This window comes from Ricinus communis, chromosome 4 (genome assembly GCF_019578655.1).
Source record: "Ricinus communis isolate WT05 ecotype wild-type chromosome 4, ASM1957865v1, whole genome shotgun sequence".
NCBI classification, from domain to species: domain Eukaryota; kingdom Viridiplantae; phylum Streptophyta; class Magnoliopsida; order Malpighiales; family Euphorbiaceae; genus Ricinus; species Ricinus communis.
In genome coordinates, this window is record NC_063259.1 from 14,607,725 (window position 1) to 14,633,571 (window position 25,847).

The following is a 25,847-nucleotide window of genomic DNA, read 5'->3' on the forward strand; positions in this document are numbered from 1 at the left end:
CTTTAATTCTTACTAAAATTTTAACACTTCGACTGAAAAGCTAATATACATGCATCTATACTATCATTAGTTCTTGATTGTTTTCCGTTATCAATCCTCCATGCTCGAGCTTCAAATGTTTGAATCTACCTGTCAATAGTTTTGCTGATTAATTCAGACTGCTTGAGGGTTAGGTGAATCATAAAGTGAATAGTGACAATGAATAGTAATTTAAACAATAACATGGACAGTAGCTTGAACGAACTTGAGAAATGCCATGGAAGTTTCGTGTGTTGTCAAGATAACAAATAAGTTAAAAAGGAAAATCTTACCACACCATGATATAGCCCGCCATGAAGTATAATAATAAGTATTGGGCATTGAATGCACCCAAGAATGAATTGTTCGTGACACTACGGGGTCATCTTCTTATAGCCCATTAGAAACTAAAACCTAAATAAGGCATGCAAAAGAGTTTGCTGTGTGATCGAATAGGAGACATGTGATGGGGAAGTTTAATTTTCCATCTTTTCCGTTTATTATGCTTAGCATGGACACTCAGATCTTAGAGACCGTGCTTATAAAGCTTGGTTTTCATTCCAACCGGAGGCCGACCTAAGACTTTCCTTTAAAGGTGATTCTTTCCGGCCAGTCGTTACGTTACGGATTAAGGAAGAAAATCCAGAATGCAGGAGGCACAGCTGGGCAAATACTTTCAGCCAAACTCGACTGTAAACCCGTCAAAACTTGTTTGCTATCCTCTCTCTTATCCCGAAAACCCTTCTCAAAACTTGTTAGACTAAGTGTTTTTTGTCATGTGTTATTATATTTTTACAAATTTAATGAATAATTAGACTTCAAATAAATTTACATAAAATTATAGAATATTCTAATTTTTTCTTTTCTTTGATTAAATGGCTCATTCTCAATACTAAGCTTTATATAATTATTTTATTGAATTATATTATTTTATTAAAATTATTATTTATCAAAAAAAATTATTTTAGTTGAATAGTAATTTTTATTTATTTTCTTAAAATAATTTGATTATGTTATTTTAATATTATTTAATAAAAACATTAAAATATAATTTTCATGTTAATAAAAGAAATATGAAAAAATTTTAAATAATTCTTTAATTCTTAATTTTATAATATAATACTTCTAATAGTAATATTATTATAATTAAATAAAAATAGAATTTTTATTTTTCAAAGAAAATATAATAAGGAAAAAATATAAGAAGAGATGAATTTCATATTTTCATGAAAAAAAGGAGCAAAACATTAACAATATTTGATGGATAATTAATTTGGCATATAAAAATATTTACCATATGAAGTAATTTACTTGCAATAATAATAATAACAATAATAACATGAATTAAAATATCAATAAAATAAAATTAAAAGTATCGTACCTATTTTTTCTAACTTCTCGTGTTCAATTTTTGTAAAAATTTATATTGAGTTATTTGAACGCCATTATAAGTATATATAGTGTGATATACTAATTCATCAGTTTCTTATAAGATTAAGAATATATATGAAATTATGATAGGATTAGAATTATATTAGATTAATAACTAATTAGTCCTAATAGGGTTAGAAAACTAAATTAATCACATGTAGACTTAGGATAGATAAGACTAAAACTTATTAATTAATTCTAAAGATATTTTAGTTAATTCGATAATTTCTGCTCCCATTCATACTTATATATATGTATTATAATTATTAATTTTATTAAGATTTTAAATAATTTTAATTTATAGAGTAATAATTAAAACTAATAATCTGTTTGGTAACTTGTTAAGATATCTTAAACTAAAAAAAACAAACGTAGCTATCTGATGTTTTAATGTTAAAATTGCTTGATATTGATAATTTGAAGAAAAATTATTTAATTTTGAAAAACTTTCTAAAACATAGCATGTTTTTTAATATTGATGGTTTAGATTTATTTCAAAATTAAAATTGTAAAAGAAATTATAAATAGAGAAATAAAAACGCCATTTGAGATATTAAGATTTATAAAAAAAAATAAATTCTTTTCCAAATGGACGGATAATTTATAGAATAACAATAACCATGCTCATCACAATAAGTTTAGCCAAAATAAATAAATAAAACTTTATTTTCTTTCAACCATATCATAAGAAGGATTAAATAGTTTAGCTATGAAATTACTTTCTGAACTTGAACATGAAATTTAAGTAAAATCAAGAAAAATAATTTTTATAATATATTTATATATTATAAAGTGCCAAAACTAGGGCTATAAAGGGCGTTGAGCCAATCTTTATATATATATATATATACCAAATTCAAAATCTAAGTGGGATTACAGTCCCCACTCATGCCTTGATATAAATAACAAAAAGAAAGTCTTATTATTAATTATTAAATAATACACTTATTTTCTTAAAATAATTAATATACAAAAGGTAAATTAAAACACCTTTAATTTTATCTTTTTATCTCTTTTTATAATATACATATATCAATTATTTGATTTAAGCATTTTAATTTAAATATAATTGAATCTAGAGTATAAAGAAGAAAGTCGATACTTAAAAGTGAATTCAAGCTAATTATTACTTATGTGGCAATGTTTAATTCATTTTAAATCATAGATCCTGCTAATCCTGATCATCTCCCTCTTAAAATTTTACTTCTAGCCCAACAATTAAAATTATATTTATTTTTTACACATGAAATATAATTTTTAAAGTCGGATTAAAAATTAAATTTTGAGTGGGACTAAGATCAGTGAGACTCATAATTTAGAATAAATTAAATATTAAATGAGTGCTATATAAGCAATAAATCACTTAAATTTAGCGCTCAGTGATACTATAATTGAAGTTTAGATACTAAAATGATACAAATTAAAATTTAGCACCAAAAATGAAATAATACAGAAGCTTAATTACAAAGGCAATTAACTCCAAGTTACATGATACAAGTTCCATATTTTTTTTCAGTAACAAGACACAATGTTGCAACCTATCACAAATCGCACATAAAAGAATATATGTAGATAAGATGTCAGACATGGATTTAACCTCAAGAAACTTTGATTTTGAGGTTCCAAGTCTAATTTAGTTATCCATAAGTAAAAGAATCTATATACAAGATATGATATTCCCTATATACAGATACAAGGTACACTATCTGACTATGACATGTCATTTGTTCATGTTTTAGGTGGTGAGAAATAATGGGCAATGGTAGCACCTTTTTTAACTATTCTGGCACGCTTGTGAGGTTGGAGCCAAGCCCGAACCTCATCTTGAATTTCTGGTGGTAACTCGTTAATCACAGACGGGTCAATCTCATCAATTTTGTAGTTCCATGATTCCCTCTCTGCATTCTGAGTTAAATTATGCCTGTCATAATTTGCCCTGTGCTCTGCAAGAAGGCTCTCCTTTCCCAGCTCAACTAGGTTTACTTCTGAACCTAAATTCAGCTCTTCATTCAGGATGAGAACCAGCATAAAGGATACAACCCAGAAGCTGGATCCTACAAAATCAAAGGTTTAGGAATATAGTACCTCGAACCCTGTCAATACTTTCCAGTTTTGATGAAGAGCAGGAGGGATTACAGTTCTTGAAAAATTCCAAGATTGTTCCCTGATTCAACACAGCAAAGAAAATAGAGAAGAAAAGGAAAAAGAAAATACTTATTCAAAACCACAGACGTTCATACGGAGACAAACTCGGCAAATGCAGGCGCTAAACCAAAAAACAAGATACAGTATGATGAGCAAATGGAATTATATACATTATGTTAGCATCTTTCATACATGTGGATGCATACATTACATTGTTTTTGCTGAACTTTCAAGATACTATAACCTCTGGACTAATGCAAAACTATTCAATATTTTCCTAGTTCAAGATTCTTTTTGCTTTTAACATTTTACCCGTCCAAGACATACGAACATGAGTACTACCACCTATTAAAATTAGAAAAAAAAAACTAATCCCAGTCTCAAAAACCGAATGACAATGAAGGGACTGCATATGACAGCAGACCTAAACAAAAGTTAAGTTTTGAATGCATTACAACCTAATAGATTTCAATCTAGTTAAAAGAACAATAATTTAGTTGTCCACATGCCTACTATTAATTAATCGTCTCACATGCTCCAAAAACACCACAAATTGAAAGGAATCCGAAAAAAGAAAGCCTTAACTGACAGCAGCTCATATGGTGGAATTAAGGGAAAGAGCTGTAAGCAAGTGGACAAATTTACCTTGTCTCTCACAGCATTTTTTTTCTGTTCCTTGTGCACAAGGCTGGGCATTGTAGCCCTGAACTCATCCCCAGGAAAACATCCTTTGGAGTTACTTTGGGTTAGTCCTGAGCAACTTTCACTCCCTGAATGAACCCCTGAACCTGTAATATTAAAAGGTGGATCACTGAAGGAATTACCAGCAGAATTTTCCAATATAAAAAGATAAAAGACCTAAGGGCAATGGCTGTCTAGTACCAAGCATGAAACCATCTTTTGTTTGTATGGCTGAGGAGTAAAATGAATCCTGCGAATAGAAGAACCTCATGTTGACATATGCATTAGTATGAATAATTACTCTAAAAACAAAATGGTTACAAGTCACAACAAAGAAAAAATTATGCAGTTTGTTTGTTAAAGTATAAATACAAGCATCTAAAACAAAATGAATTTTTGCAGATTGCAACGGCATAATTAATTCAATTAGTTTGACAGAGTCCCAGCTATATGCTAACTTTAAAGTATAGAAAACACAGTATAAGTAGAGTTATTTCAGACCATGAAAGCATAAACCCTAAATAAGGAGAAAATATTACATTACTTTATTTGTTAATCATTCCTCATAGTCTATCCTCACTGTCAAATAAAGCGAGTCAAATAGTTATCAAAAACTAACTATAAGCGGGCAGTCCTTCAAATGAATGAATTTTCTGCTATAGCCATTTTGGGCCCATTTTTTTACCACATTCATCAAGAGGATATCTTTCCAAGAAGGAATGGTGAAAGACCTAATTGCTTGGTTTAGAATTATCTGTGTTATCTAACAATAAGAGTGGAGCAATAAGCTGAAGAGGGCAAAAAAAAGAGGAATAAAATCTTCACTCTGCAAACACAAAACTGAATTTGAAGTCCTCAATCTTCAAATTAAAGAACCCCAATATATCTAGACTAACTAAATGCATAAAACTGACGTACAAGAGCAGTAATGATTTTCAGCGGGGATGAAAAATCACAAATAAATAACATAAAACTGGTCCAAATTATTATAGAGAACTTTTCTTTTATCTCTCGTTATCTATTACTTTATAAAAATTTGTAGAAGAAATTGACATATATAACTTTATATGAATAAGATGTAAATTATATATATGTCTACATCCATGTAGTTTATAAGTTATATAAGTAAACATAAGAACCATGTAATTTTTCTTTTTAGTAACAAGGGTGACATGACAGATTAATTTTTGCAGCACTTTATTAAGTTAAACTCCTTGATCTGGTTAAAAATAAATTTCATCTATTCCATGACTAATGATTATCAAAGAACTAATGAAAGATGAGAGGAAATTTGCTTATCAGTTAAGCTAACAGGGTAAAAGGATATTCCATTGGCAAGGGAAGCGGCACTGGGGCCATTTCCCCCATTGCTCCCACTGTGGCTCAGCCACTTATAGATACGGCCAGTAAACTATTTAAAGAAGCAAATCAATATATCATTTACCAAATGTATAATAGACAAAAACTTATATAATACCCAACACAGTGCATGCTGATTTGATGCATTTGAAATGCTCAATACTATATTACGATGGCATAACAAAGAAATAAAGGAGTTGAAATGTTCCTAGTAAATGAATTTTTTTTTTTATTTGGATGACAGAAGGTGTTACACATTTATAACTCTCAAACTTTTACATCAACAAGATGACAACAGGCCCCAAGTTTTAATTCAGCTGATTGAAGAACTGCATATAGAAAGTTCCAAATACATATAAAACTTGATCGATCTTGTGTTTAACAAATTCAACCAGGCTGTCCAAAGATTATGTAAAATGACCCTCTATTTTCGACATGTTTTTGAGTCAACTAATATCTAACCATATAGGATTCGCCATGTATATGTATAAATGGAATTTTTAAGACATTGACAATCATGGTAGCCATTTCATTAGGTAATAAACAGAAATATGAGATTGCTAGCACTGAAACCTGATCTTTGCTAGCAGCGATTTTCTGTTCTGGTTGATCCAAACAAGGAACACCATATTCAATTTGCATCTCAGAGCTCTCACAACCTGAACTAACATTAAACCTTCATCAAATTGTCACAGAAAATACTAGAAAAACAATAGCAAAAAAAATAAAATAATAGCACTCAGTATAATGAAAATACCTGAGGGGGACGATGGTGGAGCATCATGGATGAAGCTATCTGGTGTTTGCTTTGAAGGACAGTGAAATGAACTTTGGCCATTAAAGTATTTCATGATTGAAGATGTTCCCTATTAGCAGCATACAGTGTGTTAAGTAAATCAATTGCTCAAGGTGACATTTGGGTTGTATTTGAATGAAATAATTGCAGAGGAACTTGATAATTTTATAAATCCCATTTAAACTCCACTATATGATTAACTAAGCATTTCTAGAATTTTTCGGACAGTTAAGTATAGGATTTACTAATCTCTCATTCAGAAAATACCAGCATAGAATTTACTAATCTCTCATTCAGAAAAGGGTATGCTTTAAAAGTAGCATCAGTTTGGATGTGTTCAAGCACAAATGAAGCACTGTCAGTGTTGAATCCACTGTGGTTGCACCATAATTAACATTGCCACCATCACTATGGCAGCATTAACAGCACCATCACTGGCATCATCACTGTAGCACTAATAACCGCACTACCCGCCACTGCATTACAACCATCATATATGCTGAATCAGTCTACTATCACCATCATCTCTACCACCATACCTTCCATTGCAGACCTTGGCTCAAATTGTGGCTGCAACCATTTCACAGTGCACAGTCCTCTCTTTCCACGTGTTTGCCACAGACAATACTAGTTGTAGTAATCTCAACTCCAACTTTGCCAATAGATTAAAATTTTTTTCCAACAGGAGAAGTTAAGTGATGAACTTTTCATTTCTGGAATTGTAAATATCAAAGAACACCCGTTCCTTATCCAAACAGAGCTTTGAAAGGTTTACTTAAGATAGGACCTTTAGCAACAACAATGTCAGTGGATCCTCAATGGATAAAACTATATCTTGAACACGTAATTGGTGGGACAAATACAAAAGGCAACCATTATATTATGCCAAGCAAAAACTATTTTCCTTGCATAGGAAGCATATTTGCATGTTTTGGCTTGTTGAAAATGAAGAAAAATGCGCATGGGCTGAACTTAATAGGCAGAAGACTAAAAACCAGTAAAATCTAGAAAAGACATCAGGTCAGATATATGGCAAACTAAGTTATCAAACTTACAGAGGGTAGATCGATAATTTTATTTGCTGAAACAGATAGACCTGTTATTCCCCATCCATTGTGATGACTTCCCAGAACCTTGACTCCATGTGCACCCAAATATTCACGTAATCCAGCTTGAAACAAGTTGAATGCATCTTCTTGAATCTTGGCCGTCCCATACCTCAACGGCCCAGATTTTGAAGGGAACTTTTTATGTGAATCTGAGTCGCTAGACTGCAGGAAAAACTTTTAATCATGCAAAAATGCAATGGAGGTTTTGCAAGTGATTTCAAATATTTAAGGTGTTTGATTGGGAGATAAACTGAGATAGGGAAAGGATAACTAAATAAATATATCATGTAGAAAATAAGTACCTTGTATGCACTAGCATGCAGAGTAAGGGTGTGTGCCATCCGCTTGTTTTGCTCCAAATCAGAGCAAAGGCGTTCACTTAGTTCTTCACATAGTTGATTCAGCCAGTGTTGAACCTAAGAAAAAGCAAAATATGGCACATAGGTAGATTTAGATAAACTTTTGTTCATGAAGCTAACTGCTGAGGTGGAAAAAGGAAATACAATCACTTTTTAGAAATTATACCTGTCAAACTCCAAAAAAGAAAAATCTTTAAAGAAAATTAACTATAGAACAAGTAAATGTTAGAATAGAAGTAAAGCAAATGAAGCTTGCCCTTGAAATTGTTTGACAAACAGTAATGATAGCACCAAAATATTTTAAATGCGATTCCAGTGAAAGAAATCACTCAACCGACAAACATGCTTCAATCTATCCAATTTCTACTCATTTTCTTGCTTCCCTTAGTCAAAGATAAAAGCTTCTCCTAACCATTTTCAACTCTATGTTCAAGAGCTTCTTTTGGAATGAATTCGCAGTCCCACAAGCTTTGCAAGTATGAGTTTAACAGTAAACAATAAATCAAATAAACTCCTCATTTGCTAACAGGAATTAAGAGGCTAATAACATCAGCATTGTGCATAAATGTAATTGTTTGATCAATATAAAATTCTCACAGAAGCAATTGTCTTTAAAGCCCGAGGACCAGGGAATGACTTCCCCGAACCATGGCTCTTAGGAAGAAGGCGTCCCTGAACTTCTTCCCCATTAATTCCTCTGGCGATGTTCCACAACCAGGTACTGGATAGCAAGTGAAAATGGGAGTTAGGACCACTAATTTGGACAATTATTTGAGTGCTATGCACATGAAAAGCTACCTCTTAATGTGCTTAAGGATTGTTCCACAGGATTGGTTCTTTCAGCATTAAAAAAATTACAGGGAAGGAAATGAAAAAATATGCCAGTGAAAGTCATCAAGGTTGAGAATAAATGAAAACCAGAGAATGACACATTTAGCCAAAATATCCAATAAAAATTTCAAAATCTACATGAAATTAAGTTGAAGAAAGCATAAGAATTCCATCTATTTGGGTTCTGAAGTGGACAAAAGCTTAAACAACTTCAGTGTTTTTACATCTGATCAAAGCTGATTAAACATATGTAGCAAAAAAGCACTATAATTAGAGAATTTGAAGCACACAATTTGCCTACAATAAAAACTTTTACCCAGTATTAATGCCATAACGATCTTGTAGCTTCTCCTCTGAAAACTGCAGGAGATCTCCAACAGTATCCACACCCAGTTCATTTTGTAGAGAAGATCCCAGTTTCCCTCCAAGTTGTTTCCTACAATCAAATAAAATATTGCAGTCCATCTTAGAAAACCACATGAACCTCAAAAGAAAGAAAATAATTGAAGATCAAGACTTTTTAATCTATGCCCCGATGATCATAGTTGCATATCGCATCTCAACTTAACATTTTTAGTTACCTGAAACCACATATGTGATTAAAGAACTTACATTTTCTTGATTGGCAATGAATCAAGCAATTCCTTTACAGATGCGCAAGGTACAACAGTTTGTTGTGCAGGTTTATTCATACCACTTGCAAGTTTGGCTAACATCTATAGCAAATTCATATACAGATCATTGACATCACATCTAGTTACCAAGATATAAGATCATACTCAAAAAAGAAGACACTGAGAAATTTAGGACATTTTCATACCTTATTATGAGCAATGCCAGCAGAACATGTAAATTCAGTCTCCTTCAAAACTTGCATCCTAAGTTCTGCAACTATAATGGCCCCACAAGCTAATAATTTATCACGGTGATCAGCATCATTTCTACATAGCCATTCCCTCACATCTTCTTTAGCATCATTTCCATTCTGAACTCAATGCCAAAATCCAGTATAACAATTCTAGGTAAGAAAAGAAACAGAAGAATAGCAGGAACTCCACTAATAATCAGAAGGCATTAAATCAAACTTAAAATCTCAGCTTTGCACAAAAGATATATGTATTGTAATAATTCAATACATTTAAGGCTTAGATTTGGATCAACAAGGAGAAACAAAAAAGAAGAAGCAACTTTGTGGCTGTTTAACCTATAATTTGCAGTGGTTTGATGAAAAGAGTGAGCGTGTGATATTCCGTACTTGTATATTTTTTGGTTCATAGTCCTGGATAAAAAAGAAAAAAGAGAAACACCGTGCATGCAGCCTGCAGTTTTCAGCTCTTAATAGGTGAGATGGCAGCAAGGCGAGGAGAAAAGTTGGCTAGGGTGGCGAAAGGACGCATAATGTTTCGTGTCTTTAAGGATACAGCAGGAGCACAGATATAAAAGGTTCCTAGAAGATTAATCTAATAAAAGAACCTTATACGTTAACACATACAAATTCACCACATATATATGGAAAATAAGAACTAGCATTTAGACATTAACTGAAAAGCGTTGCCTAATACCTCATTCTTCAGACCCAAAACATGTGATTTCAAAACTTCATCATCTATTACATCCAAGCTATTAGGAGGAGTGTCTTTTAACATAGCTTCCGCAGAATCAGTAAGGTCAAGATAAACTTCATCAATTGAAGCCCTCTCACATCGACCCTTCCTTGCAAGAATGGAAACCACCTGTAAGTTTAATTCAATACCCAACAAATACAAGAAGAGTAAACAAATCATAACTTTCAAAGTAAATTACTGATCATAAACATTATAGCATAAAGAATAATGATGATAATAATGAAAATGACACAAACCTCAGAACCAGCATTCCGGTAAACATTTAAATCAGCTTTACCACGTGCTACAGGGACTTGAACCAGCAGAATTTGTGGACAAACTTCCTTTGCTTCGTCACCTCTCATCGAACTAAATATCCAAATATTTTACACATTACATAGCCTCAATTAAAGGGTATTATTGATATCAAACAAAAGTAGCCATTTTAGAAATTACCGTTTGACTCCGAATTTTCGAGCCTCGTAACTAACAGCGATTAAGCCTCCACCTTTCCACTCATTGTACTGTACAACGGCTGTGGGCAAACCCCTTAACTGTGGCTGCTTTCGCTGCTCCACTACATTCAGAACCAAAAAAGAAAAAAAACCAAATTAAGTCCATAAACACTCAATCCCACTGAAGATATAACTTTTTTAATACATTAAAAAGAAACCTTGCACGTAGAAACAATCCATGTCGACGTGTGCGATAATTCTTGAATCCGATGATTCGGGTCTTGCCACCGGCATTTTTATTCTCTTCTCTCCTCTTCTTTCTTTAACTTCTTTTTCCCTCCATAATCATTACCTCTTGTGTTCTGCTTGTAACCCTTTTGTGTTGATTAAGTTTTACTTATTTATTTAGTTATTTTAAATCCACGTGGCAACATGATCTTGGTTGCATTTTTAAACCTTATTATTTTTTTATTAAGCATACGACAGCGTATTTGTCAGAAATCTAATAGCAGACAGTAAGGAGAAGTTAGAACTCTTTCTATTCTCATTTTCTCAGAACCCAAACAAAACTTTGATCTCATAAAATTCCCACAGAAAGAAAAAAAAAAAACTATGTCATGGTCAAGTCTTGCTAGAGCTAGAACACTCCCTCAACTCAAATCTTTACTCCAAAATCGGTAATTTTGATATATATATATATATATATATATATATATAACTCCCTCTTTATGTCTCATTTGAAACTGATTTCTTTTAAATTTATTTTGATGTGTGATTGCAGCAACAGAGTGAACACGAGTAGTTCTGCAAATTATTGGCAAAGTGTTGGGAGTTATAATCGGAATCTTGTACCAAGATGTGAAGTTATTCATAAGAGGCATTATGCTAATTATAATAATAAGGCTTCTAATGCAACAGAACAGAAATCGAGAAAAACCCTAATGTATCTAACGGGATTAGTATTTGCAATGGTTGGGAGCAGCTATGCTGCTGTTCCTCTTTATCGTAGGTTCTGCCAAGCTACTGGTTATGGCGGCACGGTTCAGCGCCGGGAGGTCTTTTCTTTTCTTTTCTGTGTGTTTGGAAAACCTGAAATGCAAGAATTTGATTCAAATGAACTCAATTTACTCATTTTTCGTGTTTGGGAAATTTAATTGAATTTTATTTAGTCGATTCTCGTGTTTGGAAAAGCTAGAAAAGAGCATTTTGAAAGGAATGAAGTCATGCCTGCGAGTCCAAACAAGACCAAATAGTTCATAATTGTTTCTTTTTTTCTTAATTTTCATTGCGTAGAGTGTTGAAGAGAAGATTGCAAGGCATAGTAAAGAAGGAACGGTTGCTACAAGGTTATTAGTATTTCTCTTGTACCATTTTCTAATGTAAAATTGTTTTCTCCTTAATAATTGGAGGGAGAATGTCTTCTATACATTTTAGTTTGAGATTGCTTTACTTGTATGCCTTTTGGTGTTTGATATTTTTCTTCTTATGCGAATTTCTTTTAAAGAAAAAGGAAAAAGAAAAAAGATCTAGTTGATATCATTTTTGTATTTGCTTCATTTAATTGTGAGCTTGTTAATGCTCCAAACTGATGTATCAATAGAACCATTGTTTCCATTCTAGATTGAAAAGTGAACTCAGGATTTCTACTATTCAAATGTCTAGTCCTTTGTATTTCTAGATACCATAATTTTTCTTTTCTTTTTTTTTCTTTCTTTGCTTTAAGTTTTATGCCTGCAGTTTTGTGATGACCTATATCGTCGTTCTATTTCACAGGGAGATTGTGGTGCAATTCAACGCTGACGTGGCTGATGGAATGCCATGGAAGTTTATTCCCACTCAAAGAGAGGTTTACCTTTGCATTAACACATACCTTCTTTCAGTTAACTGGATTTCTCCTGTTAATTTTGATTCTTCACTATAATGTTTTTTCAGGTAAGGGTAAAGCCAGGAGAGAGCGCTCTTGCATTTTATACAGCGGAAAATCGAAGTAAAACTCCAATAACTGGTGTATCTACATATAATGTTACCCCTATGAAGGTACTATGCTCTTATTTTAATTGATGTTGGATGTGATACTAACTTTTTTTATCTCTACATAAATATTATTTTTGCTTTGCAACTTTCAAATCAATTTTGAATTTGTCCTAATATTCACCTTCAGTATTTACCTTAGACACCATGAGCATGTTTTATCTGTGATCTCTTGAAAATAATGGTGGCTGTGACCCATTTTTATCTTTCTTGAGTTATTACTAGCATGAGAGGTAAAAAGATCTTATGAATATATGAAAACCCAAACAATAGTTAACTGATGAACTTGTATCTGCAGATTAACTTTTTAGTATCCAGAATTCTATAAATGGTTGAATTTATGATTCAATTTGGATCATTTGGGAAGGAATTATTTTATATTACACCTGTACTTGCATTAAACTCCTAGTCATTAGCTGATAACAGTTATCTTTTATGTATGGTGCATAAATTTGGTTAAAAAAATGAGGGGATTAATTTAACATGCATCTTTGGTCTTCTTTTCTTTTTTAATATTATATTCATGTCCGTGCATGCATGAAACAAATAGGACTCTTAACTTTAGCAAAACCAAAATGTCTTCTAACTTGTTCTTACTATGTCAAAAGAGTAATTCTGTTAGGATTAATTTTGCTGCATGAGTTTTATTGGAGGATAGCTGCTTGGAAAAACTTGCAGGCTTGTCATTTTGACATTGTGTTTCAACCACCTACTGCTAATTCTTCAATGCAAAAGCTTGAAAATTTCCACTTGCTTATCTTTTGTAATGAACCCAAGTGTTTCTTCGTCAAAGTTCTCTTCTTTCTTGTGACAAGAGTCTCTTAAGCTTGAATCTTGGCTCATGATTGGTTTACTGTACCCCAGTTCTTTGTTCTAAATTTTGTTTCAGGTGACCAAGTAAAGTTAGGGAATCCACCCTTCAATATTACTCTTCTCTGCGTCAAACAAATGGATTTAAATAATTAGTTAAGAAACTGAAGAAACCAATCATAAAGACACAAGTGAGCGGCTAAATATTGGAATGATAAAACTTGAAGAACTGAATCATTCAGAAGAATTCTACTGTGGTTACGATCTACCTACTGATATCTCTAGCAAAATTGATTTAAGCAATAAACTGGACAGAATTGAAACTGTTTCGTAGTCGATAAGATACCAGCTTCACGCTTCAATCTCTCCTTTTTATAGCCGTATCTGTAGCAGCTGTAACCTCTTTTATTGTCATGTACACTAAGAAATTGTTTCTTGTTACCCATTTTCCTAATCTCACAACTTGAGCTACTCTCATAAAGTATTATTGTTCTGTTTTTAGTTTCATACTTGAATGAGGAATTAATGAGATGAAAATGATGCTATCTGTTTCCATGCGCTTTAATGACATTAACCCTTCACTTGGCTGCTTCTTTTCTGTCCTGCGTGTTGTTTGACGAGCTTCTTGAAGTCTATCCCTCGTGATGGCAAGCTCTTTTGGCCAGTGCCTATTAGATCTGCTACTCATCTTTGTTTATGTTGAAGATGGTCTTCCCCCTATCTTTAATTTATGGAGTTGGATGGGTTACACTTCTTTGCCTTTGTTGAAAAACAGACTCAAAATGATAAAATTAAGAAAAAGTCGTGATCAATTAATGGAAATTGTCAAAATTCATCTGAGTGAACTGATAGAGTCTGGAAGGTTGCAGCTCTCAGTTGAGATGTTTTGCTGAATGTTACTGTCGATCAATTTTTGAGTTAACTTTTGACAAGAAGCAGCAAGGTTGATATGTCATTGGATCAGATTGGACTATTCAGATTAACAAATTGTTCAATATCTCCTGGCTTAGCCAGTAGAAACCCTATTAATAATTAAATATACTGAAAAGTTTGTTTCAAGAGTCTGCTGTATGCTACTGTCATCTGTGCCCCATAAGTATATCAATCTTAATCCTATGATTATGTCTTATAATTAACATGTATGGGTGTCCACCAAGTGTCCTGATGGAGTTTAAAGTAATACATTCCTATCTTTAGGTTGGTCAAATAAAGGTTTAATGGAAGGGCATTTAGAATCATTTACTCATGTATAAATAAAAATAAAAATAAAAATAAAAAGAGAAAAGATCAAGAAGGGCAGTAATAGACATTAAGCGGAATGGTCTGGACAATTATGTTTTTAAACTAACATTTTTAGATGGATGATTTAAAGTGCCAGGGGAGTGTGCAGTTATGTTTCTAATTATCTGTGACAAAGTTCTATATAGTTCTTTATAAGTGAGAATCAGTAATGGGAATGAAAATATAGGAGTAGTTGGAAATCATCCAACTTTTTTTAATATTCAGTATCCTTTGATTTGGTGATGTTCTACTAATAATCTAAATTATTCTCTTGGGAAAGTCATTGCTTTCTTCATTGTTCTGATGATGTCAGAGAAGTTTCTGCTTTCGAAGTTTTCATATCTAATATAGGACATTTTTGAAGTTTTATGTGATCTTCCACAGTTATCAGGGCAAAACTTTGTTGAGTTAGTTGCAAACCCATGGTTAATAATGCTAATTGGCATCAGGTCATTTGTCAGTAGGGTAAACTGTTGCTTCAAGAAAAAAAATTGCATGTTTTTTTGAAGTATAGATGGTAGAAATAAAGCCTGCTAACAACCAATTTGATCAACTACATGTTTTGTTTGGAAGTACTTGTTTGGAGTTGTTCTTCTCACCATGCATTTACACTATGCTTTTCCATGCCTGTCATGCAAAAAATTGAGCTCGTTTGTAGAAACAGGTAAAGATGAGTATTGTTAATTTAGTTAAATAGTGTCTGCAATTGGTTTATACACAAACGGATTTACATATGTTGGATTTTATTTTACATATTAACCCCATTGGATTGGCAATTGTGCTGTCTAACCCATGATAAAAGTTATCAAGATAATGTATAGGCAACTTCTGTCTACCAGGAGTAGATTGTATAGAGGGCAGAAGTTAACCCACCCCACTTTGGCCTTTTTCACATTTACACTACTAAAATTTGGCACCATAAAAACTGCTCGGTCGATTTATAACTTTCATGTATCTGCATGTTAATACTACAGAACATTCAACATTTAGGTTGTAACTCTTTGCAGGCTGCAGTGTACTTCAATAAAATACAATGCTTTTGCTTTGAGGAGCAGCGTCTTCTTCCTGGGGAGCAGATTGACATGCCCGTGAGTATAGTTTCTCCACCCGACCTCCCTTCCCCATTAGCTTGCAAGTAACTTGATTTAAATAGTCTGTTTCGTGTTCGCAGGTATTCTTTTATATTGACCCAGAATTTGAAACAGATCCTAGGATGGACGGAATCAACAACATAATTTTATCCTATACGTTTTTCAAGGTTTCAGATGAATGACTGACTAATTCTTTATGCCCATACCGGAGTATCCTTCCTGCTAAAACTTTGTTGATCAGCACCACAGTGCAACCGCGACCACATGCTTATTTTGTACAAATGATGGTATCAAAGGATGGGTTAATGCTTTATGCTGATGGGCATGACTTCGTTTACCCAAGAATACAGTTCTTTGCAAGTGAGAAAAAAGAAACTAAGATTCTTGTTCAATGCACGAAAATGCAATGTCGGTTCATTGTTTGTCCACTAGATAAATGTAAAATAGTTGGAAATAAGGTTCTTCGCCTTAAAACTTATGCTGATATTTGTACTACCAGATATTAGAAGTATCCAATTTCTCTTTTGAGAGAATGAAGCCTCTGTTTTCTTTCCCCTATTTCGGATGCCTCAAGGTGCTTATTTTGGGTAGCCGAGTGATATTGAACTTTGCAGCCAAGGATCAAACAAAGTTCACTGCAGAAACTAAGGTGCTTATTTTGGTTAGCGGAATAAATACTTGTCATTCAAATACCAGCTGCTAATTTGTCAATCAAGGATGTTAAAGATGCATGTGATGATCCATTTTCCGTTGCAGCCATTCTACTCTTTTGACTCATCTCTTTCACCCTTTTCCTCACCTCGCTATCACTTTCCATCAAACACTTTATCCCTCTTTCCTTTGATGACACCAAATCAGTACTCTCTTTCCTGTAATCCACTCTGTATCTCAATTGCTAATCCCAACTCTTTCACTAATTGAGATGCATTCATTTGCTCTGCATAAAGTGGCCATGTGGCAATCGGTACGCCATGCCATAAGCTCTCTAGTATTGACTTCCACCCACGGTGCGATACAAATCCACCAATTGCTTGGTGAGCCAAGATGGTCACCTGCGGAACCCACCCACAAAACCAACCCAATATTGGTCGTCCGATCTAGAAACCCTTGTGGCAATACCTCCTTGGCATCTGCATACTCGCCTGGAAGGTACAACAGACGGTAGGCCGATTTGATGGACCACAGGAATCTAAATCCGGTCCGCTCGAGCCCAATAGCTATCTCTTCCAATTGAGAGATGCTAGGACTTCCCACACTCCCAAAGCACAAGAACACCACAGATGACTTGGGTTGATCATCAAGCCATTTCAAAATTCTATGATGTTGATCCCTATTCGGATGCCACTGGATCGGCCCAGCAAGGTCAAGAACCGGTCCAACTGGGTAAACTGGCGGTAACCCACTTGCGGAAACCGAGTTAATGGCATATTCTTCTAGCGCTTGAAATGTATTAACAACTATACCCTTGGTCTCCTTATACCTGCATGCATGGTATAAACCAGTAATACCCATCTTGCTTCCTTTTCAGAACATACGTAGGAAAAACTTGTGGGGGAAAAATATTGGCAAAAACTGGTATGATCAACTGGTGGAAGGGTCTTTTGGCACAATGAAATCACTATCCGAGTCGATGAAATCAGTGGCGAGTTGGGTATCAAGAACCGGCAGATGTAACATTAACCCCAAGAAACTAGCTGGAGATGAGAAGTAAAGATAACAAGGAATATGAAGCTCATTGGCAGCATCAATCATGAAAGTACAAAACATGTCAACGAACAACGTCCCAGATACTTGGAGTGAATCAGACGACTGTGTCTGCTGGAGTTTGTTAGCAATTGCATGCTTAACATGAAGCTTGTGTTCGTCGATGAGGAGATATATTAAGCTAAACATGACTGATACTGATCAGGTGAAGGTGGGTCTACAGGAGGGAGGTGGATGAAACTGAGAGAAGAGGTTTCAGAGTTACGTGACTGAGTGTAGGCATTAACAATGGATCTCTGAGACATGGAGATAACGAGTACTGTGGAGGAGTTAAATCGTCAATTTTTAATTGAAAATTCTCTAATTTTTTAGTCTCTTGGTTGTCTATCTTTTTAGTGTGTTACTTCAAAAATAAATATGATGGATAATCACAACTACATCTGTCAAATGGAATCTTATTTATTGCATTCTCAACTAGTCTATATACAGTTTGCCATAAATAGAATTGATAAGAGACCTGCTTTATACTTTACTAGAAATTCTAATATTCATAGCTAACTAGTAAATTCTAATATTCATAGCAAGGTTAGGCACACAAGTTTAATTTTTTCATTATTTTTAAATTGATGCTAGAATTTTTCATTTTCTAAATCTTAAATTTAAGTTTTTAATAAAATTTCAATTATTTAATTTAAAATTAAAGATGGAGATTACAAATATAATTACCTTTTTTATCAAAAAAAAGAACCTATAATTATTTCAGTACGTATATTTATTTATTAGTATACTTTCTTTTTATATATCTTTCGAAATTTTAAATTCATAATTGACCATATTTTCTATTATTAATTTTTATGAAAAAAAATTCTTTCATAATAGTTCATTATATAGTAAGAATAATCGTCTTTTTGTGATTAAAATAATTGATAGTTTTATAATGTTAGTGTTAATGACATGAAAAGTATCTCCAATTTTAGGCAAGATGTATTCACCTATATATCTTAGAATAAAAAATACTATGAAAAAAATCATATGGTTTCGCATCATTTTATTTACATTGATGATCAACTTATTATAAAGTCACTAAAGATTGTCATAATATACCTCATTACTGAACGATCTTGAAGATTATTAATTGTGATATTAACAAGACATTTGAAACTTAGTTTTTGAGAACTTATAAAATTATTAAAGTGAGCATCAGATTGTTGTAGTAATAGAATGAGCAACCAGAAAATTAAGACAGTAAGCACTAAGCAGTTCAAATAAAAAATATCACTCAATAGACAAAAATATCATTGGCAGAAATGAAAATATTTTTACAATGTTAAACAACTATATGCTTCATTAGAAGCATTAAAACATGATAAAAATGTATATTTTTTTTATTTATATTTTAGTCATATTTGACTGCCAAGTTTATTTTACAAGTAAATATTTACGACCACTTTATTATAAGTATTGTCATAAGAGTGCATATAGTGCAGTTCTATAAAGAAATAACAAATAAGAATTAGATTAGAAATAGAATGACAATTTCAAAATACTAATATTATAGTTTTTTTTAAAAGATTTTTTGATTCTATAAAATAATAATATTATTTGTTTTAATTTTAAAGATTGTCTAATTCAAAAGTGAGAGGCGTCCTGCCTATAAGGCGGGCACACAAGATAAAAATGAATACGAAGATCATTAGCATCATCAATCATGGAAGTAGAGAACATGTCAAGGAATAACATCCCATAAACTTGGAGTGAGTTAGAGAACTGGATTTGTTGGGGTTTATTAACAAGAGCATGCTTAACCGGTCTCCTTTTGGTCTCTTAGTAGCTGATATCTCACATTTCTCTAGTCCTTTTTTTTCTATCTATTTCATTTTTTTATATTCCTGGAACAGCTAATACAATATGTAAGGAAATTCTAAGAGATATCGAAAATATTTTATTTAAAATTTATAATTTGGAAGATAAAATAAATAAATAAATAAAGTGACAAAATAATAGATATAAGTTTACGTGGTTTGGCATAAGTCTACATCCGCGAGAGTGAGAGAGAAGCAAAAACTATTAATTAGTCTAAAGAGTATAAAATAGAATTGCAAAAATAACTCTCCAGCTCTTGAACCCAAGTACATCCAATAAGCTCACAATAAAAATTGTTGAACCTAAAGAGAGAGGCTAATGTAGTTTTTAGGCCATATTTATAACCACTTTAAACTTTGTCACTATCGTAGTAGACAGCCATAATTATGGCTACTTTAAACTTGAAGGCCAATGTAGTATAGAAGACTAGCCACTTTGAAATTGGCGACCAAGTGTTGATAAGGTTCATGTGCAAGCTCTTGCACGTTGGTGTAAGAGAAATTATTTCAAGCATGTTTGTCAAATTATTCCATACTTGCAAGTCCATGGCGACTCCAAAATGGACTTGGACTAAATTGAAGGCAATATTAAAGAAGTTATCACAATGGTAGTGATGATTCTAATTTGCAGGCATACGACTTAATCAAAGGGTTAAAGTTTGAATCACAACAATATTTCTACACATTTCTTATTGGCTATTAGTAAGTTAATTAATAACTGTTTAAATTATTCTTCAAAAAAGGCAATAATTTAAACTTATTATTGAGGCAACTTCTTTTGAAACAAGGGTTGGATGGAAGTATGTCTGAATCCAAATATTGAGTCCTATGTTCCTCTTTTGCTTGATATTGATAAGAACTTCAATAGAATAGATGTTAATGACAGCAACAATATTAAGATTAAAGAGTGTGTTGTCTTATAAAGTTTAATTTTAAAAAACTATGTTCTTTCTGAAACACATGCTACTTCCATGGACGGATATAGAATATCTTCTTAATCATAAGCTTCATGATAAAATAATGAATAACAGTTTCTTTTGTATACAGAGGAGTAGGAGACCCAAAAAGAAACACAAAAAGAAAAGGACTAGGCCACCATTTGATGGCACACAATCCGTCCCTGCCGAAACAATTAATTCCATCGCTGACGCTACACAACCTGTTGTTAATCCAGCTGATGTTTCTTGGTTTCGAAAAGATCAACTCTTACTATCATGGCTTCTATAACTGTAGCAAAAGAGGTTTATCCTTATATTATTGGCTTTAATTCAGTATATGCTGTTTGGAATGCACTAGCAAGTGTGTATGGTTCTGTATTTCAGAATCGCCGGCTACAATTAAACATCGAGTTGCAAGAACTCAAGAAGAATGATTTATCAATCAATCAATAATTTTGAACAGCTGAAAGTAAAGACACAGCAAAGTATTCCTGATGAATTTAATAATTTAATTTTTTTTAAACAAGATTATAGTTTTACTAATTTTTAATTTAAAAATCTTAATTTCCTTTTACTATTTGAACTAGAGTTCATCTAAATTGAACCGGTATAATAATGGACTTAAACCATAATCGGCTATGAACTATTTGAACCCTTAATTATAAACTGTGAACGGATGGTTCCAGCTAGACTTAGCCCTTTAGTCATGTCTAAACTACATTATTTACTCCAACAATTAGGATATGCAGGAGCTCTACACAGATGGCAACAATAGGATGTTAATATATAGAAGTGTCAACAACTGAGATGTGGTTATGTACATGTGGAGGGCATAGCTTGATAGCAAGTATGACAATGCATATAGCTCTGTTGTTGGTATCAGCAAGTATGAATATGCATATCTAAGATAGATTACTTGGCTGCAAGAGGATGATGAAAGGGACAGGTGTGTGTTATGAAGTTACCATATATGTACAACTAAGAGCACATGTAATCATAAGGTCCAACTTAGGTTACAGAGAAAGGTACCCACATAATTATTTCAGTTCCTTTGTTTGCTAAGAGATTATATCTATTTTTCATTTATCACTCCAATTCTTTTCTTTCTTTTTTTCTGTTACAGAGAATATAATTTGTATCCCGCACGAAATCATGGGGCTATCTTTGGCTTTCGGAATACTCATGACGATCTCCTTTTTTACAATAATTGCTGGACATGCAGTTGACGTTCAAGATTTTCCCTGGCAAGAAGTTTCAAGATCAGGTACGAAACACCATTACAGCGCAGATCCTGGAAACGGAGGATATGAATATGTAGGAACTGTGTATCCATTTAATGACAGGATACACTTTCGGGGTGAATGCTTTCAGCAAAACACTGCTTATTTAAAGGAGTCCCCATACAGTCTATGGAACAGGGTTGTTATTGAGGTAAAAAAATAAAATAAAATAACATGCATGGATTATTTTATTTTGTTGGTTTTTCAATGCGGGTCATAATTCAATTAAAATGACATAATTTAAAATCACTTTTTGTTCGTTGAATTTTAACCTGATTTTTAATTAGAATGACATAATTTATTTCTAAGTATTAATGTTTTTTTGCCTATTATTATTATTATTATTCACCTCATGGTATTTATTTATAAATATATATATATATAATTTAAGATGTTTAATATCATAATTAGTTATATGTCATTCAAATTAAAGGATTTATAAGATAAAATATATTAAAAATAATAAATTTGAAAAATAAAATGTAAGATAGAATTTCATTCTTAAATGATAATAAATTAAAGTGATTTTATTCTGAATTAAAGACAAAAGAAATTACTTTTTTCACACAGTATGAAATGTAAACTAATATCTTACACATATTTTATTCTATTTGTATTGAATATCCAATATTTAAAGTAAATATAAAATAGTTTCTTAACAATTTCGGTTATTCTTCTATAAATATGGTAACTCTTTAAATCAATATGGAAAAAGAAAATTAAGGGCTTGTTATACATATAAATAAATAAATAAAATCTAATTAAGTATCGAGAATTAATATTTTCTTGATTTTAACTCTTCTAACTTTAATTATTATTATATTTTCTTTCCCATTTTGTTTAGGCTCGCTCTGCAAAAAGCTGGGCATGCACCGATTATTACGAATTTAAAGTCGGAGACCAATCTCTGGGAACAAAATCGATTAGCATTGGACTTCTTTCTAGAGATTTTGAAATTTATAACCTTGATAAAGAATTATGGGAAAGGGTAAGTTTTCATTACCAGTCATTCTAATCCATTTTCTACTGCAGATTTGATTCGCAATTACTACTTTCTTTCTTTCTTTTTTTTTTTCATTGAATCAGATAAGAGCACAAGGAGTTGCTATTTACATATATAGAGAGAATGGCGTATCTAAAGAAGCAGAAGTGCAGCCATTATTAACAGGTGGTGCTAGTAACGCCGAATTCCTGAAGAAGCAAATGGAACTACCTTTGAAGATGAAGAACGTAAAACGTGCGAAGTAAGAAAAGGTTGGTGCTTAAAGGTTGGTCTGCTTCCCTGTATCCATCCATCCTTCCACTTGTTCTTGAAATCAATGGAAGTCTCCGTATGAATGTTAATAAATAACAATCAGTGAGTTGTATCTGGGTCTTTAAATCCCAAATAAAAATGCTGTTCCTGTTAATAGATATTTAGAATCATGTGCAGATTATATGATCTCTCTAATTATGCATGTAATGTGATCATGCATATGATGATTCTCTACCTTACATAGAATTTTTGTAACCCTATATATTGACTACTATTTCTTGGAACACAAGTAATTACATAGAATCAAGGCACGAGTACTCGTAAATCTTAATTACTCACATACTAAATTTGAAGTTAGCTGCAGAATGAAACTCCCAGTAATAATGTGTATATATATATTATATAATTTTGAACGCATCCGTTGGGTTTCTTTCCTTTTTTCAGTAAACTTCATGGCCATACATGCATGACGACAGATATCCCTCGATATTGACAATGCCTAAATGGATTTTATGTGATCTGTGCACTGTGTTTCTGTCAAAAGAGTAAGGCAAGCTTCTTAGGGATTAGTTTTGCTAGTTGGATTTTGGCACTACCTTAGTGATGATAACAGAGCCGGCTCAACACTCTTTATGGCAGTATGCAAGAGTTAATTTTAAAACCTTTTAAATTTACCTTTTTTTAGATGTAAAATCACTAATTAAATTTAGAAGTAATTATTATTTATTTTTTATATTTTTCTATATTATACTATTTATCTCAATATTTTAAAAATATGTTTTTTCATTCTTTTAATTTGTAAATTTATACTAAAAACTCATTCCATCAAAATTTATGATAGGAAATCGTTAATTTAGATTTTTATAAATTTATACTAAAAACTCTTTCATCAAAATTTATATTAAGAAATCGTTAATTTATGTTTGGTTTTATACTATTTGTCTCTTGATTTTTTTATGTAATATACAAATTACTCCTTATATTTTATTTATTGTATTAATTTTTTTTGTATTTTGAAAGTTAATACAATTAAAAACTAAATTAATTAAAAGATATAGAATTTGATCCTCAAACTTCTTACTAAAGTTACAATTTTATTGTAATAAAATTAACTATAAAAATAATATCTATTTTACTTTAACAATTTAGTTAAATTGTATGAGTTTTTAATATTTTGATTAATATAAGTACTTTTAAGATATTTAAATTTTACTAGAATTAGTTATGCTAAAAATCAAACAACACTAGTTAATTATTTTTATACAGATACTAAAATTGACTGTTGCATAAAAATTAGACAAAGGAGTTTTAGTATAATAAATAAATTATAAAGGGCAATTTATATATTATACAAAAAATCAGAAGACAAGTAAAACCAAATCTAGTTAACAGTTGTTTAACGAAAATTTTAACCAAATTAGTATCTAGTATAAAAATATAAAGTAGAAGGATGAAAAGATATATTGTTTAAATATTATGGGGTAATTAGTATAATATGAAAAAATACAGGGGAGAAATAGTAATTATTCTTTAAATTTTTATATTCAAGTTTAAAAAGTAAATATTTTTCAATTAATAATATAGCTAAATTATCTAGTCTTTCTTGTGACATGGTTGAATATAAATAAGATTTTAGTAATTTTAATTTTGGAAAGAAATTTTTTGTTGAAGCTACCTGTCACGACCCCACCCGTGGGCCCGTGACCGGCACTAGGGAATGGGTAGGCGTAAGGCCACCGAAACCCGTAGTAAGCCTGACACTCACTGACTTAAACAAATCTCATCTCAAATTTATATTATTAAAACCACAAATTATCTTAATAGCTACATTCCACATAAATACTTCAGTCTGCCAGAAAAATTAGGCGAGACCCGAAACTCATAAAATTTACAACTGATACATCTACTAATTACTACTGCGGAGAATCTAAGATTTACCAATTTACATACCAAATCAAATACATCACCCGATGATGAAGGAGTCGGGTTACTGAATAAGAGTCGCGAGAGAACTAACAGTCACGAATCTGAAAAACAGTAAAAATGAGACTGTCAGTCTCGAGAGTGAGTTAAAATCAAATAATCTGGGGACTATTGCATTCTTCTCATAAAATATAGATTATTCAAATCAGTATATCAAACCATGCACGTAAATACAAATCACATTATAATCAAATACCATAATAAATAAATAAATAAAAATATATATTTACTTTTACGGGACGAGTGGCTCAAGAGAACCCTAACCCCAATTCTAGTAGCCTTTCGGCTCTCTTAATCCAACAGGTCTGGCGCCCAGAGAGCAAGCTCGATCAGGGTCCTTACCTCCAGCCTGAACACTTGAATTCCAAATAAGCCGGCGCCCAGAGAGCGTTGCTCGATCAGGGATCTTAACTCCGGCAATCAACTGAACTCAGCCCAGAGAGCAATGCTCGATCAGGGCAAACAAATCCATAATAACCTTATTACCTGTCTTTGATCATTACGATGCGGTCTGATGCAACCTACCAGGTGGCATGTTCTACGAAAGCCACATCTCCCAAAACGCAATCATCCATTTAATAAATATCATTGTATAATGAAATCATTCAACCAAATCAAAATAACGATTAACAATTAAGAGTAAGACATCAGGCAACTCATGTGGAAAACTGATTATATTTGGTATTATTATAACATTACTATAATAATACTTATATTATCTTCAATAATTAATAATCCAGTAAAATTATTTACGTTGCGATACTAATAATCATATTAAGCATAAACTTCCAAAATAGCATATTAAAATCAGACTTAGCAATAGT

At 32.2% G+C, this 25,847-nt stretch overlaps 3 protein-coding genes and 1 pseudogene across 5 annotated transcripts; 2 read left to right on the forward strand and 2 right to left on the reverse strand.

The window, feature by feature from the left end:
* Window positions 1-2,889: 2,889 nt before the first annotated feature.
* LOC8267560 (DNA polymerase eta) lies at window positions 2,890-11,218 on the reverse strand. 3 transcript variants are annotated; one of them, XM_048372899.1, is made up of 16 exons: window positions 11,007-11,205; window positions 10,790-10,910; window positions 10,591-10,702; window positions 10,292-10,438; window positions 9,550-9,714; window positions 9,342-9,445; window positions 9,046-9,165; window positions 8,496-8,619; window positions 7,842-7,955; window positions 7,486-7,701; window positions 6,392-6,500; window positions 6,208-6,293; window positions 4,477-4,525; window positions 4,240-4,382; window positions 3,535-3,613; window positions 2,890-3,440 (listed from the first exon to the last, which is right to left on the reverse strand). In XM_048372899.1, exons 1-16 carry the CDS (start codon window positions 11,080-11,082, stop codon window positions 3,178-3,180), a joined length of 2,028 nt encoding a protein of 675 aa, XP_048228856.1. In that variant the 5' UTR covers window positions 11,083-11,205; the 3' UTR covers window positions 2,890-3,177. The 3 variants fall into 3 exon arrangements, with proteins under 3 accessions (XP_048228856.1, XP_048228855.1, XP_048228857.1); XM_048372898.1 differs by having other exon boundaries at window positions 10,292-10,462; window positions 11,007-11,200; XM_048372900.1 differs by lacking the exon at window positions 3,535-3,613 and having other exon boundaries at window positions 3,285-3,503; window positions 10,292-10,462; window positions 11,007-11,218.
* A 39-nt stretch (window positions 11,219-11,257) lies between these two features.
* On the forward strand, window positions 11,258-16,559 carry LOC8267561 (cytochrome c oxidase assembly protein COX11, mitochondrial). The gene is given in 7 exon segments (XM_015724761.3): window positions 11,258-11,465; window positions 11,570-11,843; window positions 12,082-12,134; window positions 12,562-12,634; window positions 12,721-12,825; window positions 15,918-15,998; window positions 16,082-16,559. Coding segments are annotated over 7 exon segments (1,077 nt in total). The 5' UTR covers window positions 11,258-11,400; the 3' UTR covers window positions 16,508-16,559.
* A 126-nt stretch (window positions 16,560-16,685) lies between these two features.
* LOC8267563 lies at window positions 16,686-17,951 on the reverse strand (annotated as a pseudogene).
* Window positions 17,952-21,376: 3,425 nt separating this feature from the next.
* On the forward strand, window positions 21,377-23,200 carry LOC8267564. The gene is made up of 4 exons (XM_002528108.3): window positions 21,377-21,530; window positions 21,629-21,936; window positions 22,630-22,773; window positions 22,872-23,200. Exons 2-4 carry the CDS (start codon window positions 21,658-21,660, stop codon window positions 23,031-23,033), a joined length of 585 nt encoding a protein of 194 aa, XP_002528154.1. The 5' UTR covers window positions 21,377-21,530; window positions 21,629-21,657; the 3' UTR covers window positions 23,034-23,200.
* Window positions 23,201-25,847: the final 2,647 nt, after the last annotated feature.

Bases quoted from the DNA above. Each gene is read 5' to 3' on its own strand.
- LOC8267560 (XM_048372898.1), bottom strand. From the start codon at position 11,082: ATGCCGGTGGCAAGACCCGAATCATCGGATTCAAGAATTATCGCACAC. The intron at 4,526-6,207 runs GTTTCAGTGCTA...TTCTATTCGCAG, and splicing joins TCGCTGCTAGCAAAGATCAG to GATTCATTTTACTCCTCAGC. The intron at 4,383-4,476 runs GTACTAGACAGC...TTAATATTACAG, and splicing joins AAAAGATGGTTTCATGCTTG to GTTCAGGGGTTCATTCAGGG.
- LOC8267564 (XM_002528108.3), top strand. From the start codon at position 21,658: ATGGGGCTATCTTTGGCTTTCGGAATACTCATGACGATCTCCTTTTTT. The intron at 21,937-22,629 runs GTAAAAAAATAA...CATTTTGTTTAG, and splicing joins GGAACAGGGTTGTTATTGAG to GCTCGCTCTGCAAAAAGCTG. The intron at 22,774-22,871 runs GTAAGTTTTCAT...TCATTGAATCAG, and splicing joins ATAAAGAATTATGGGAAAGG to ATAAGAGCACAAGGAGTTGC.